This window comes from Nicotiana tabacum, chromosome 20 (genome assembly GCF_000715075.1).
Source record: "Nicotiana tabacum cultivar K326 chromosome 20, ASM71507v2, whole genome shotgun sequence".
Classification (NCBI taxonomy): Eukaryota; Viridiplantae; Streptophyta; class Magnoliopsida; order Solanales; family Solanaceae; genus Nicotiana; species Nicotiana tabacum.
The window spans coordinates 107339669-107354780 of NC_134099.1; the positions used below are offsets into that span (position 1 = coordinate 107339669).

General features: G+C 37.4%; 1 protein-coding gene across 3 annotated transcripts in view; it reads left to right on the plus strand.

Annotated features, from left to right (window-relative positions):
- Positions 1-14297, plus strand: part of LOC107806432 (protein SABRE) — a 34399-nt gene extending 20102 nt beyond the window's left edge. For 2 of the 3 annotated variants that reach the window (XM_075240594.1, XM_075240595.1), the window contains exons 10-23: positions 3470-5387; positions 5777-5877; positions 6569-6925; positions 7031-7149; positions 7345-7594; positions 8230-8454; positions 10464-10603; positions 11440-11512; positions 11706-11807; positions 11915-12043; positions 12249-12587; positions 12673-12840; positions 13043-13415; positions 13683-14297. In XM_075240594.1, the coding sequence (XP_075096695.1) occupies positions 3470-5387; positions 5777-5877; positions 6569-6925; positions 7031-7149; positions 7345-7594; positions 8230-8454; positions 10464-10603; positions 11440-11512; positions 11706-11807; positions 11915-12043; positions 12249-12587; positions 12673-12840; positions 13043-13415; positions 13683-13783 (4395 nt within the window). In that variant the 3' untranslated portion in view covers positions 13784-14297. Of the gene's footprint in view, positions 1-3469; positions 5388-5776; positions 5878-6568; positions 6926-7030; positions 7150-7344; positions 7595-8229; positions 8455-10463; positions 10604-11439; positions 11513-11705; positions 11808-11914; positions 12044-12248; positions 12588-12672; positions 12841-13042; positions 13416-13682 lie in introns of those variants that run through there. The other variant, XM_075240596.1, reaches the window with a different exon arrangement.
- The last annotated feature ends 815 nt before the right edge of the window (positions 14298-15112 follow it).

The following is a 15112-nucleotide window of genomic DNA, read 5'->3' on the forward strand; positions in this document are numbered from 1 at the left end:
GTCCGTACACATCTCAACAAAATGGGGTAGCTGAAAGAAAGAGTAGACATCTTATTGAAACTGCTCGTACCCTACTCATATAGTCTCATGTTCCGTTGCGTTTTTGGGGGATGCGGTTCTTACATCTTGCTATCTTATTAATCGTATGTCATCTTCAGCTATCCAGAATCAAGTTTCATTCCCTGTCCTGTTTCCCCACTTACCTTTGTTCTCTCTTCCAACTCGTGTCTTTGGGAGCACATGTTTTGCTCATAACCTTACTCCAGGAAAAGATAAGTTAGCTCATCGTGCTCTTAAGTGCGTATTTTTGGGTTACTCGAGAACGCAAAAGGGGTATCAAGGCTATTCTCTTGACCTCCAGCGGTACCTTATGTCGGCTGATGTTACCTTCTTTGAAACCCAATCATATTTCACAGGTCTAGGTAATCACTTAGATATTTCTGAGGTGCTACCAGTTCCATCTTTTGGAGATTCAGTCACTATCTCCCATTCAACTTCCTCTACAACTCCAGCTCCACCACCTACGGCTCTAGTTGCTGCTCCACCATCTATAGCTCCAGTTCCACCACCTTGTCCAGTTCAACCTTTTGCAGCTCCACCACCTAGTTCAGTGCAACCTTCTGCAGCTCCACCACTCCTGACTTATCATCGTCGTCCACGCACAACATTAGGCTCATCTGACTCACGTCCTGCACCTGACCCTGCTAATACTGTGGACTTGTCTCCTCTTAGCCAACCGATTGCACTACGGAAAGGTATACAGTCTACACTTAATCCTAATCCTCATTATGTCGGTTTAAGTTATCATCGTCTGTCATCACCCGATTGTGCATTGGTATCATCTTTGTCCTTTGTTTCCATCCCTAAGTCTACAGGTGAAGCACTATCTCATCCAGGATGGCGACATGCTATGATTGACGAGATGTCTTCTTCACATACGAGTGGTACTTGGGAGCTTGTTCCACTTCCTTCGGGTAAATTGACTGTTGATTGTCGCTGGGTGTATGCCGTCAAAGTTGGTCCAGATGGCCAGGTTGATCGACTTAAGGCTCGTCTTGTTGCCAAAGGGTACACTCGGATATTTGGGCTCGATTACGGTGATACTTTCTCTCCATGGTTGTTGTTCGCTATTGGCCTCTCTATCAGTTGAACATTAAGAATGTTGTTCTTCCCGGTGACCTTGAAGAAGAGGTTTACATGGAGCAACCACCTAGTTTTGTTGCTCAGGAGGAGTCTAGTGATCTTGTATGTCGGTTACGCCGGTCCCTCTATGGTCTAAAGCAGTCTCCTCGAGCCTGGTTTGGTAAGTTCAATACAATTATTCAGGAGTTTGGCATGACTCGTAGTGAAGCTGATCACTCTGTGTTTTATTAGCATTCTGCTTCAAATCTCAGTATTTATCTGGTGGTTTATGTTGATGGTATTGTTATCACAGGCAATGATTAGGATGATATTACTAAGTTGAAGCAGCATCTCTTTCAGCACTTTCAGACTAAGGATCTGGGCAAATTAAAGTATTTTCTGGTTATTGAGGTCGCTCAGTCTAGCTCAGGTATTGTGATCTTACAACAGAAGTATGCCTTAGACATTCTTGAGGAGAGATGAATGACAGGCTGTAGACCTATTGACACTCTTATGGATCCGAATTCTAAACTTCTGCCAGCGCAGGGGGAGCCGCTTAGCGATCCTGCAAGATATAGGCGGCTGGTTGGTAAAATAAATTACCTCAGAGTGACTAGACCTGACATTTCCTTTCCTGTGAGTGTTGTAAGTCAGTTTATGGATTCTCCCTGTGATAGTCATTGGGATGCAGTTGTCCGCATTCTTCGGTATATAAAATCAGCTCCAAGCAAAGGACTATTGTTTGAGGATCGAGGCCATGAGCAAACCGTTGGATACTCAGATGTTGATTGGGCAGGTTCACTTTCTGATAGACTTTCAACATCTGGATATTGTGTTTTAGTAGGAGGTAACTTGGTATCTTGGAAGAGCAAGAAACAGAATGTCGTTGCTCGGTCTAGTGCAGAAGTAGAATATCGAGCAATGGCTATAGCAACATGTGAGCTAGTTTGGATCAAACAGTTGCTCAAGGAGTTGAAATTTGGTGAGATCAGCCAAATGGAACTTGTTTGTGATAATCAAGTTGCCCTTCATATTGCATCGAATCTAGTGTTCCATAAGAGAACTAAACATATTGAGATTGACTGTCACTTCGTCGGAGAAAAGATACTCTCAGGAGATATTACTACAAAGTTTGTGAAGTCGAATGATCAGCTTGCAGATATTTTCACCAAGTCCCTCACTTGTCCTCGTATTAGTTATATATGTAACAAACTCGGTACATATGATTTGTATGCACCAGCTAGGGGGAGTGTTAGAATAGCTTTGTGAATATATATGTAATTAGTCTGAGTCCCGTATGGAGTAGATTATGTATTATGTGTATTTATAAATAGGGTTCATTGTATTACAATTAACATCAAGAATAATATTTTTCTCCCATGCATTCTCGCAACTGCTTCTCATAATGTAGAGAGTTGGAGATTCCCCATCTAATAGTTTTCAATTATTCCTCCCAAATTTATTGCAATTTGCTATTTTATGGTCATTCTAATACATTGACGAGACTAGACATAAGTAGTGCACATGCAGATTCTGTTGTTTTGAACTTTGCCTATCAAAGCACCATTTTTACTTGCCGCAGTACTGGAAATATTAGCAGGACCCATACTATTTTAAAACTTAATCATGACGGATGAATATGGTTGCCCAGTCAATTCATCATGAAATAGCTATCAGCTTTGATATTAGTACTACAATGTTACGCTATAAGGAACAAATCAAAACATTATTTTCATAATAGTGCAGTCTTTAGTGTTGCCTTTGTCATGTCAAACTTCACTTTCTATTGTGTTAACTGTCAAGGCAACACGGACAAGTACTTCTGCTTCTATTTTTACTCTGTGGGCAAGTTCTATTTTACTTAATGCTCAACAAACTCCTGATTTGTGCGTGTATATAACTCTTGCTGCCAAGTTTCATCAGTATGCTGAAGTTGACAAGACTACTAAATTCAACTGTATCAATCTGATGATATCCAGAAGAAAAGATTTTATAAGCTGTTACCAAAATTCTACTAGGTGAAATAATTTTGGTGAGATAATAATACCAGTTAAATTTATGTTTATCTTTGCTAAGCTGTTACTAAAATTCTACTAGGTGAAATAATTTCGGTGAGATAATAATACCATTTAAATTTATGTTTATCTTTGCACCTTGGAATTAGATAATCCTAAAGCAGAAGATGTTAGACGTCTAACTTTTCCTTTTTTACTTTTTTTTTCTTGAGAAGTTTATTTATCAGTGTTTTTGAAAAGGTTTACTCATGAGTTACCTTTTGAATGTATGGAAATCTTTTAATGTACCCACTGGCATTTTGATGAACCTTTTTCGTCCATATTAACTGCAGGCAACACCTTTTCAGCCCCAAATGCAGCAAAATGTGTTCATTGGGAGATGGAGGAAGGTCCGTTTGCTTCGATCAGTCACTGGGACAACTCCACCAATGAAAACATATTTGGATTTGCCCTTACACTTTCAGAAAGCAGAAATTTCGTATGGAGTTGGTTTTGAACCTGCATTGACTGATCTCAGCTATGCTTTCACTGTGGCCCTTCGTAGGGCCAATTTGAGCATCAGAAATCCAAATCCGGATCCTCCTCCACCTAAAAAGGAAAAGAGCTTGCCATGGTGGGATGAAATGAGACACTACATTCATGGGAGCTCCACCTTATATTTCGATGAGTCTCAAGTCAATATTCTTTCCAGTACAGATCCTTATGAAAAGTCCAACAAGCTTCAGATAGCATCTGGGTATATGGAGATCCAGCAGGCAGATGGTCGTATTTATGCTTTTGTGAAGGACTTCAAGATTCTATTAAGCAGTTTGGATAGCTTGTCGAGGAACACTGACTTAAAACATCCAACTGGCTTTTCCTGCACTTTCCTAGAAGCCCCGGCCTTGAGTGTTGAAGTTTTAATGGAATGGGATTGTGATTCTGGAAATCCTCTAAACCATTATTTGTTTGCTCTTCCAAATGAAGGTGTGCCTCGTGAAAAAGTTTTTGATCCCTTTAGGTCAACTTTTCTGTCCCTACGGTGGAATCTTTTGCTTAGGCCCTCTCTTCCCTTCCGTGATAATCAGTCAGAGGTATCCTCTGCGGATAATCAGGGTCTCTCGAGCACTGCTGCCTTTGGTGCTCAAAAGAAAGATACCGGGGCAGTCAATTCACCAACAATACAGGTTGGTCCTCATGATTTGGCATGGCTAATCAAATTTTGGAACTTAAACTTCATTCCTCCTCAGAAGTTGCGGACCTTTTCAAGATGGCCGCGTTTTGGAGTTCCAAGAATTCCTAGATCTGGCAATCTGTCATTGGACAGAGTAATGACTGAATTTATGTTTAGAATTGATTCAACACCAACATGCATAAAGCATATGCCTTTATATGATGATGACCCGGCTAAGGGGCTGGCATTTACAATGACAAAGTTAAAATTTGAAATTTATTTAGGCCGGGGTAAGCAAAAGTACACATTTGAGAGTGTACGAGACCCTCTTGAACTTGTGTACCAAGGTATTGACCTTCACATTCCAAAGGCATTTATCAGTAGAGATGATAGCATTAGTGTTGCAAAAGTAGTTCAAAAGGCTAGAAAAGAATCACAAACTGCAGTTTTGGATACTTCTACTAATGATAAACTTGGCAGTATGAGTGGCAGCATGGACAGATATCAAGATGACGGTTTTCTTTTATCATCCGAATATTTCACGATCAGAAGGCAATCCCCAAAGGCTGACCCAGAGAGGTTATTGGCATGGCAAGAAGCTGGTAGAAGAAATATTGAGACGACATGCGTTAAGTCTGAAGTTGATAATGAGAGTGAAAGTGAGGACAAGACAAGATCTGATCCAAGTGACGATGATGGATACAATGTAGTAATAGCAGATAATTGTCAACGTATCTTCGTCTATGGTCTTAAGATTTTGTGGACACTTGAAATAAGAGATGCTGTTCGGTCCTGGGTAGCTGGATTATCTAAAGCCTTTGAACCTTCAAAACCATCTCCCTCTAGGCAATATGCGCAACGAAAGCTGCTGGAGGAAAGTAAGGTGATTAATAGTATTGAATCGCATGAAAATGGTAACCAGAAGTCTCCTCCCAGTCAAGATGCAGGGCCGTCAAGGAGTCAAGATGCAGGGCCATCAAGGAGTCAAGATGATAATAGTAAGTCTCCTCCAGAACAAGCAGGGCCACCAAAATCACAATTAGAACCACCGCCATCAAATGCAGTTAAAGCAGACACTCCTCAGTCTAGTTCTACTGGTAAGCTCTAACTGAAACTTGAAATTTTTATCATACTTTGGACATAGAATGTGTATTCTTCTCTGAGGCATAGGGAAGCTTAACACCACAATTTTTTCAAGTGTCTACCTATAAAGTTAGGCTATGCATTTCACTTATTTTACAGTGACTAGTAGGGACAACTTTTTCTAGTATGTCTAGGTATTAGGTTTATCCAGTTTACTTGCCGGCATATTTTGACAATCAGTTGCACCAACTGGAGATAGCTGCATGTGCATGTGATCAATATGAACATTTACATACTCTTTGAGATGTGCATGAGAATCTTTTGCTGGACTTCTCACTGTTTGAACTCCTTGCTGCTAAATGCTTATTGTTGTATTTTGTCCTTTTTTTCTCTTTATTACCAGCAAAGCTTGGTGTTGCTGAAGACTCTGAGGGGGAGGGGACTCGCCATTTTATGGTGAACGTCATTGAACCACAATTCAACCTTCACTCGGAGGATGCAAATGTAAGTTAATAAAGAGTCATTCTTGGATCAATTGTCAATTCTAGCAAGGTCATAATTTCCTAGTTTCTTTTTATCATTATTCATATTTGATTATTAATATTTGTTTATTTTCTTTCTATCTCGCTTGATCATTCTCTAGATGTAATATAGCTGAAGAGAGAGGAAACACAATCAAGTAACTGATATCTTTTTATGAAATTAGCTTTGTTTATACTCTTGTTTCTCATACTAATTCTCTTAAAACCGAAAGGTGTGCATTGAGGTGCTTAACCTGTCATGATGGCGGGTGAAACACCCTGATCACTTTGTGCTCTATGCAGCTCAACTTAACTATAAATTATTAACAGCTTCTACCTACATGAATTTGTGCTTCTTCATTCAGCTTTAGTTTTATTTTATGATAATTTCCTTCATTTGGCTTTATTCAAGTGCTTCCAAATTCCAAGTGTGATTCATTTTATAGCATCGAGTGCTAGAGGAGCCTTAGAAATTGCCTTACTCTTATAAGAGTATCAATGTATTGTTACAAACTTGTGATGTTCAATTGAGAGTTGTGATGTAAGCATTGTCAGGGAAATTTGTAATCCAACATACAATGACAAGAAAGGGGAAATATTATGTATGTGAAATCTATAGCAATGCTTTGAATTTTCATGTATGCTAATGCTACAGAACCCTCCCTCCTTGACAGGGTAGATTTCTGTTAGCTGCTGTGAGTGGTCGTGTTTTGGCTCGTTCATTCCATTCAGTTATTTCCATTGGCTATGAAGTGATTGAGCAAGCTCTTGGTGGAGGAGATGTCCAAATTCCTGAGTCTCAACCACAAATGACGTGGAATCGCATGGAGTTGTCTGTGATGTTAGAACAGGTACAGGCACATGTCGCCCCAACTGATGTAGATCCAGGGGCTGGAGTGCAGTGGCTTCCTAAAATTCGGAGAAGCTCACCTAAAGTTAAGCGCACCGGAGCATTACTTGAAAGAGTGTTTATGCCTTGTGATATGTATTTCCGCTACACTAGACATAAAGGCGGAACAACACAGTTGAAGGTATGCCTTGTGTCTGAATCTGTGACAACCTGTTGACATTGTTTCATGGGATCACAAGTGTACTATCTTTTGTTTGATTCTCAACTATGATAATGTTTTATCCAGGTGAAACCCTTGAAGGAGCTTTCATTCAATTCTCATAACATAACAGCAGCAATGACGTCTCGTCAATTTCAAGTTATGTTAGATGTGTTGACCAATCTTCTCCTTGCTCGGGCTCCAAAGTACAGACACCTATTAAAATTTTTGTCATTAATTTTAACATCTTGTTGTTTTTAATTTGTCTTTGTGGAAGTGAATGCATCTATCGCATATTGTTCCTTTGAACCCTTTAATATACTTGGATGTTAGACCAGTTGCTTCTCAATCCTCATTTTTTGTTGAGCTCTCAACTAAATTAAATTGGAATGCTAATTCAGGCCTCGAAAAGTTAGTTTCTCATATTCAGAAGGTGATGATGAAGATGATGAAGAAGAGGCTGATGAAGTCGTTCCTGATGGAGTGGAAGAGGTAGAATTAGCAAGAGTGGAGCTTGAGCGTGAAGAACGAGTCCAGAAGTTGATCCAGGAAGATATTAGGAAATTATCTCTTTCTACTGATGTTTCCGTGGACATGGGCCCCGTAAAGGAAGGTGATCTCTGGATTCTTAGTGGTGGAAGGTCCATATTGGTAAGACAGGAACTCTCTGAAGCACTTTAACTTTATGAATGTGGTACAAGTCCCATACCTTTTTTATTGTGAAATAACAGTGTTGTCAAATGCGAAAAGCATATTAAAGTGCCAAAGGTCTGTTGGGGCCTTAAACGAAAGGCGAATTAAAGAGTGAACTTCTTCAATGAAAGGTGCAGTGAGGAAAAAGATAAAACATATCTATGTAATGCAAAAACAAAAAATGTAACTATAAAGACAAATAACAATTACTCTCTCCGTTTTAATTTATATGACACTTCCCTTTGTTCGTCTATTCCAAAAAAATTGACGGGTTTCTATATTTGGAATATTTAATGTTAAACTATCCATTTTACCTGTTTTACCCTTAATGAGAAGCTTTTGCAGCCAACTTGTGTTAATCCTAATAACAACTGGCTGGTTGGCTTTAGACTCATTTTTTCCGAACTGTGCCCCATTATGAAACCTAGCAACTACTTTCTGAGGAATTTACCCTAGTTCTGACGATTTGCGTGTTTGGCCCCTCGTCTCTTCCACAAATTTCTGATAGATTCATTTGACGTTGTACAGATTTTATTATAATTATAAATAGGAGGTGTATTAAAGTGAATGCCTGTTATGTTGACTGTCTACAGGTGCAAAAACTGAAGAAAGAGCTGGTAAATGCTAAAAAATCAAAAAAAGTTGCATCTGCTTCTCTAAGGATGGCTTTACAGAAGGCTGCACAGATACGGTTGATGGAGAAAGAAAAAAACAAAAGTCCTTCTTGTGCTATGCGCATCTCTTTGCAAATTAATAAACTGGTCTGGAGTATGCTTGTGGATGGTAAATCATTTGCTGAAGCTGAAATAAATGACATGGTGAGTCTATATAATTTCATCATGTTTGGTTGTCTCTTTGCTTGGCTGAAATTCCCGCGGAGTTTCTCTATTAAAGTAACACTAGTTAAAAAATATGCATATCCTTCATCAGTAGCTTTTATGTCAGACTAGTCAGCTGACAGGAAATACTGACATCCTTCAACAAAATGAGTTACAATATCTGGGAACTGTTGGCTTGGAGGTCTGGTATTTGTTTTTCATTTAACTAATTCTTTGTGTGTATTAGTTCAGGGACCACCTTTGTGCTTCCATCCAAAAAACATAAGATAGTCAATGTAGTCTAAACTGTACCATCGTTTTACAGCAAACTAGCACCTAAATCTTTTGATTATTCTAGGAGTTAGAAATTTCTCAAATCAGGTAATGTGTTGGTAAACACTTAAACACTTGATGGGTTTTGCACTCTCAATTATGCTAGGTTGAGTGTTCTAATATGAAAAGTGGCACTTTTCTGCAAAATGAGAATACCTCCTTTCCTCCTAATGAACAGCAAATATTGAAAAATTACATACTAATCCACAATATGGAGATGCAAAATTTGTGGAAAGGAAAACCTTCCGAACTACGATTTCTATTGTTAATCTAAATAAATCATTCCTTGTTCATGTGAGAGTCTTCATCTACTCTGATTTACTGCTAGAAAATGATCGAATCATTTTTGGCTGGTCTAGTCAATGTTTAGCTGGACATATCACACTATTTTACCTAGAAAAAACTGCATTAGAAATGAGGTTCAAGATAGCAAAGTTCAAACCAGGAAACTTACATTTGAACGCAGGGGCGGATCCACCCCTTTACCATGGAGTGGCATGGCACCCGCTAAGATGATAAAAAATTTATATACCAATGTCGAAATTTTCTTAAATTAGGTTAAATATCTAATCCTACCACCCGCAACTGTAAATTAAACAAAGGTGCCATGACTGGTAGATCTTTTTGAAAGCTTTTCTCGTGTGAAAAATTCAAGTTGAAAATTATCTCTGCCATGACTGGTAGATCTTTTTGAAAGCTTTTCTCGTGTGAAAAATTCAAGTTGAAAATTATCTTGAACCTTGTCCGACTTTTCCTTTTCGTGTGCTTTTTATTTCTTTTGTTCCCAATCATTTTCCTTCTTGGCTCCCTCCCAATTTTCTATTTATCGTTTCATTATTTTTTGTATTTTTCTTTTCTTTATTCTATTATTTATATGTGGTCTCTAACAAAAACACTCAAAAAAGAGACTCCAATATTATAAAATTTTATAAAATAAGCATTCCTCTTAATCTCAAATATATGAGTTTGCTTCTTTCATATCCGAAAAATTTGAGTCTTAATGAGAATTTTCGATTGAGATCAAAAAAAATTCTTCTTTTTTTTAGTTGTATCATAAACATTTATGTTATTCTATGGTTATTAAATATAATTTAAATCTCTTTACTATTAAATTATAACAAAAAATTTCTAAGCATTGCTTAAAAAATATGAGATTTATGATTTTGATTTTTGAGAACTCCTAGTTTATTTAATTCTATACTTGTGGGATATAATTTATCTATTGAAAATATTTTTAAAAAATATATTATTCTGCTTGATGTAATTCCCTCATTCAAGATGTTATCTTGTGTAAATTTATTTTTAATATATAAAAAAAGATGTAATTTCCTAGTGAAAATGTTGATTTTACTTATGTTGTTATAATTAAGGTATGATTCCTTATTTAAAAAATCGAATAAACATTCCTAATAAATTTCATATTAGTCATTATAAGGTATACATTAAAAGAAATTATGGCACCTGTCACCTTCAAATCCTAGATCCGCCTCTGTTTGAACGGTAAAGTACCTGCTAAGAAGATCAGGGCTTAGGCTAGCTATCCTCTTGCTATTTCCTTAGGGAGGAAGCTCTCTTGATTTAGTAATGCGTTTGACGAGGAAAAAGTGATTACTTGTAGCTTCTTTCACATGGAATCACTTGAATCAAAATGCTTTATTTTCCATTTCTCAATGCAGATATATGATTTTGACCGGGATTACAAAGATATTGGAATTGCTAAGTTCACAATAAAGTACTTTGTTGTGAGGAACTGCCTGCCCAACGCCAAGTCGGATATGCTTTTATCAGCATGGAATCCTCCTCCAGAATGGGGAAAGTAATGCCGGCTACTTCCTATTAATCTTCGGTTCTACTTCTTGCATTAAGTCATGCATATTTAATGCACATTGTTTGTGCTTTTCTCCTTTTGCCAATTGGCGCCCTGATGGAGTCTTTTACTTTGCAAACTTGAATTTCCTCATCCCAAAAATGCAGTATCATCTGCGATTATGTGATGGCTGATGGAGATTAGTGCCAGTTTTTGCATTTGTAACCATAAATTCCTGAAGAATTACCTCATTCTCCACTTAAATTAGAAGAACCAACCCCTTATAACAATGATGAAGAGAATGAGGCATGATGATCTCCTGATCTGGTATGCTTGAAGCGAGAAATAATCAGCTTGGCATCTACTGACCAACTCAGAAAACGACATAGCTGTCCGGTTAAACTAATACTTCCATTTCTTCCTTTTTGGTCAATAGCCGATCTTTTATTTTAGAATAAACAGACAAATAAATGTTCACATGATACATTATATGCTACTCCCTTATCTATTTCGCACTATGTATTTTATTATGTTAAAAGATTCTGTTGTTTTCTGGAGTGATGTGTTAAACAATTTGTTTGACAACTCATGCTTTGGCATATCTACTGAAAACCATTAAGTGAGAATTGCATAAAATTCTTTTTTTTCCGTGTACACGTGGAAGAAAACACCATCAGACATACCTATTGAAAACGGCAAAAGAAAAGCATCATCAGATGAAAATTAAAAAATCTGTTAACGGAATACTGAAAGCTTACCTTGCAATGTTCTTCGGAAGCTTCATATCTTTGTTTTTTTGTTACATTGCATTGTGATCATGCTATCTTTACTTGTAATTGCTTCAGAAAAGTTATGGTTCGGGTAGATGCTAAACAGGGAGCTCCAAAAGATGGAAACTCTACCATTGAACTATTGCAGGTAATAGTATTGCTTTTTTTTTTTTTTTTAATAAGCTATGTTTTCACAAATTCAGGAACTTACAGTTATCTCATTGAATTATTCATTAAATCTTCACACTAGGACATTTGTAAGAGATCAACCCTTTTTCACCCTTTTGGCTTCTTTTATGATAATTCCTCTTATAACCTGTTTAGATTTCTCCTTTGTGTAGGTGGAGATTTATCCCTTAAAGATACATCTGACTGAGTCAATGTACAGAATGATGTGGGCGTATTTTTTCCCAGAAGATGAACAAGACTCCCAGAGGCGGCAGGTCTGTCTCAGGTCCCATTTATCAGTTCTACGGTGCAATGAGTTTAAGCAACCTGATGCTTTAACCATGTGACAACATAATGTTGATAACATCTTTTTTGTTTGTAGGAAGTATGGAAAGTTTCAACAACTGCTGGTGCCAAACGTGCAAAGAAAGGCTCAGTGCAGGAAGCACCAGCGTCAAGTAGCCATTTAACTAAAGATTCTCAGTCTTCCTCTTATGGTGATTTATCCCTAGTGAGTCTCTGATCCCTTCAGTTGGTTGTTGGTTACTTATTCCATCTAGCTAACCAATGGAAGCAGACGACGGAGTGAACTGTGGTTCGCACGTCCTCTTTCTTTAGTTTTATTTTACAGACTCGGATAAATTCTTCGGTATAGTTCCTTAATCTTTGATCATTTCTTTTTACCAAATGAGTTTTGTATGCCTGAATATGTGCAGGCATCAAAGGTGCAGAACCAAAAAGCTAATGTTACTGCTGTGACCCCTAAGCTAAGACGAACATCCTCCTTTGATAGAAACTGGGAAGAAAATGTAGCTGAATCTGTTGCTAATGAACTTGTACTGCAAATGCACTCATCAAGTGTTTCTTCTTCAAAAAGTGGGCCCCTCTCAAATATTGAGCAGCCAGATGAAGCTAACAGAAACAAATCCAAGGAATCAAAATTAGTTAAATCTGGTCGTTCCTCTCATGAAGAGAAAAAGGTGGGGAAGACACATGATGAGAAAAAATCTAGGCCCCGAAGAATGAGAGAGTTCCACAATATCAAGATTAGTCAAGTCAGTCAATTTTGTGTTATTATGTGTATGTTTTTTAAATTTGTTAGTTCCATAACTAATTCATTCTTATTTATGCATGGGTTAGGTTGAGTTACAAATTACATATGAAGGATCAAGATTTGCTGTGGGTGATATGAGATTGCTGATGGATACATTCCATCGCGTTGAATTTACTGGAACCTGGCAGAGATTATTCTCACGAGTTAAGAAGCATATCATCTGGGGAGTCCTTAAATCAGTAACGGGAATGCAGGTTATAATTCCTGGAAATTCTTTTAACTTTTCATTGCTTAATTATTGGCCTTACCAAATCAATGTTTTCAGTTTCTGCTTTGTGTTAGTTGCATTGCAACCACCCTTCTCTTTTACTTTCTCCGTGATAAATATCTTCACTGTTAGATTACTTTAGGGGGTTCTTAAAGCTTCATGGCATATGTCTGTTAATTTTAATGCAGGGCAAGAAGTTCAAAGCAAACAACCAAAAGGAAGCCAGTGCTGCTAGTGTTCCCAATATTGATCTTAATCTCAGTGATAGTGATGGTGGTTCAGCTGAAAAATCTGAGCAGAACCTGCTATCCTGGCCTAAGCGTCCCACTGATGGCGCAGGTGATGGGTTTGTCACCTCAGTAAAAGGCCTTTTTAATTCCCAGCGCAAAAAGGCTAAGGCTTTCGTGCTTCGCACAATGAGGGGTGAAGAAGATGACTTACACGGTGACTGGAGTGAAGGTGAGGCGGAATTCTCTCCTTTTGCGAGACAACTGACCATAATAAAGGCCAAGAAGCTGATTAGACGGCATACAAAGAAGTTCCGTTCCAGAGGGGCAAAAGGTTGGTGGATCCCTGACATTATCTCCTGATTTCTCTTTCTTTCTGTTCTCTCTTTTGTGCATATTGGCCCTTATGTCTTTCATGTGTAGCACCTAATGTCAAATTCTATGCCCTCTCTGCTACACTAGAGTTAGTAGAATCTAAGCATTTATGTGATGCCGATATCCAGATTATTCTTTGTTATGTGGCTTAGGGGTCCTTCACTTTTTCAGCTATACCATTACTGAGTATCAATGACTGTTATGTTGACTCAACATTTCTTTCCAGGTTTATCTTCTCAACAAGAATCACTTCCTTCATCACCAAGAGAAAACGCCCCATTTGATAGTGATTCTTCAAGTGAAACATCGCCTTACGAGCATGAGTAGCAGAGCTTGATAACAGTAAAAGCATATTCGTTTAGGATCTAAAATGGACTCTGCCAATGGCAGCAATTCCATTTGAATAGGGCTTTGTAGCACTCCTACTTAGACTGTGTGAGATGCCTACTTGTTCTAAAATGCAGAACGAGGTAAGAGCTGTGCACACTGATGGAAAAAAGTCCACTATCTGTTTAACATATCATTGCCTTTTAGAGTTCTTGAGATATCTTGGAAATACAAGTGGGGTGATTCCTGAGTTATGGGATTTTTTTAGCTTCTTAGCACTATGTATTTATTCTTTCACCTATGTAGAATGTACTCCTGGACTTGTAATAGTCAAAAAAATTGTAATCATGTCTTGTCTTTAGCAAGAAGCCAAAAGGCTCATCACTGCCAGTACTCATACATTAGACTAAATTATAAAGTTCCGTTTGCTAAATTTATCACATTGAACTGTAATTGTGGAGATGGAATAAAAATCAAAATATGACTCTTTAGTCTCATTACTTATACCAAACAGATATAGATGTTATTCCTACATATAACAGCCTGTGGTTAATAGGCTGCAGATATGACATAATCCAGTTTCCAACCAGTATAATTGTCTTGAATTGAAGAAATCTTTGAGAAAAAGAAAATAGGCAGTAATTGAAAGATATTACTATGGAGTGATTGAGTTCTTGTCATTGTAATTGTATATCTGGCTTTATGATATTAACTGTCCTAATGTTGCTAAGGCCTTGTGATTTTGGTTGTCATCCAAAGAAGAGAAATAAAAAGGAAAAATCTCTTGAACAATGTTTTCTCTTAGTAATTATCTCTTTATGCAAATCTATTTGTTGGGGTTTCTTTCTTCTTCTTCTTCCTTTTTTTTTTTTTTTTTTTTTGGCACCCAGCCATTGGAGCATGTAAGATTTATTAAATCTAACTAACAGTGCGTGTTTATTTATAGGGAAGATAGTAATTTTAGTCCCTAAATTATAGCTTTATTCTAGTTTTGATCCCTGTGTAATTCGACTTGGCATATTGACCTTCAACCAGTATGAACATGTGACTTTGGTCCCTCAAACCAATAGAAGTTAAAAACTTTAACATAATCAATTTAAAAGCAAACTTTAAAAAAAAAAAAGGAAAACAAAAACAAAAATAAAGAGGGAAGATACGATTTAAGGGTAAAAGCATTAGTTACTCTACTTCTCCTTCAAAATTTCAAGAATAAAGAGAGGTTCTTTTAGGTCAAATTTAAAGGATCAAAACTAGTCATGAATATATTTAAGGGGCAACTTTTAAACCTACTTTGAAACACAAGGAAGCATTTTTGTCCCTTTTTACTGA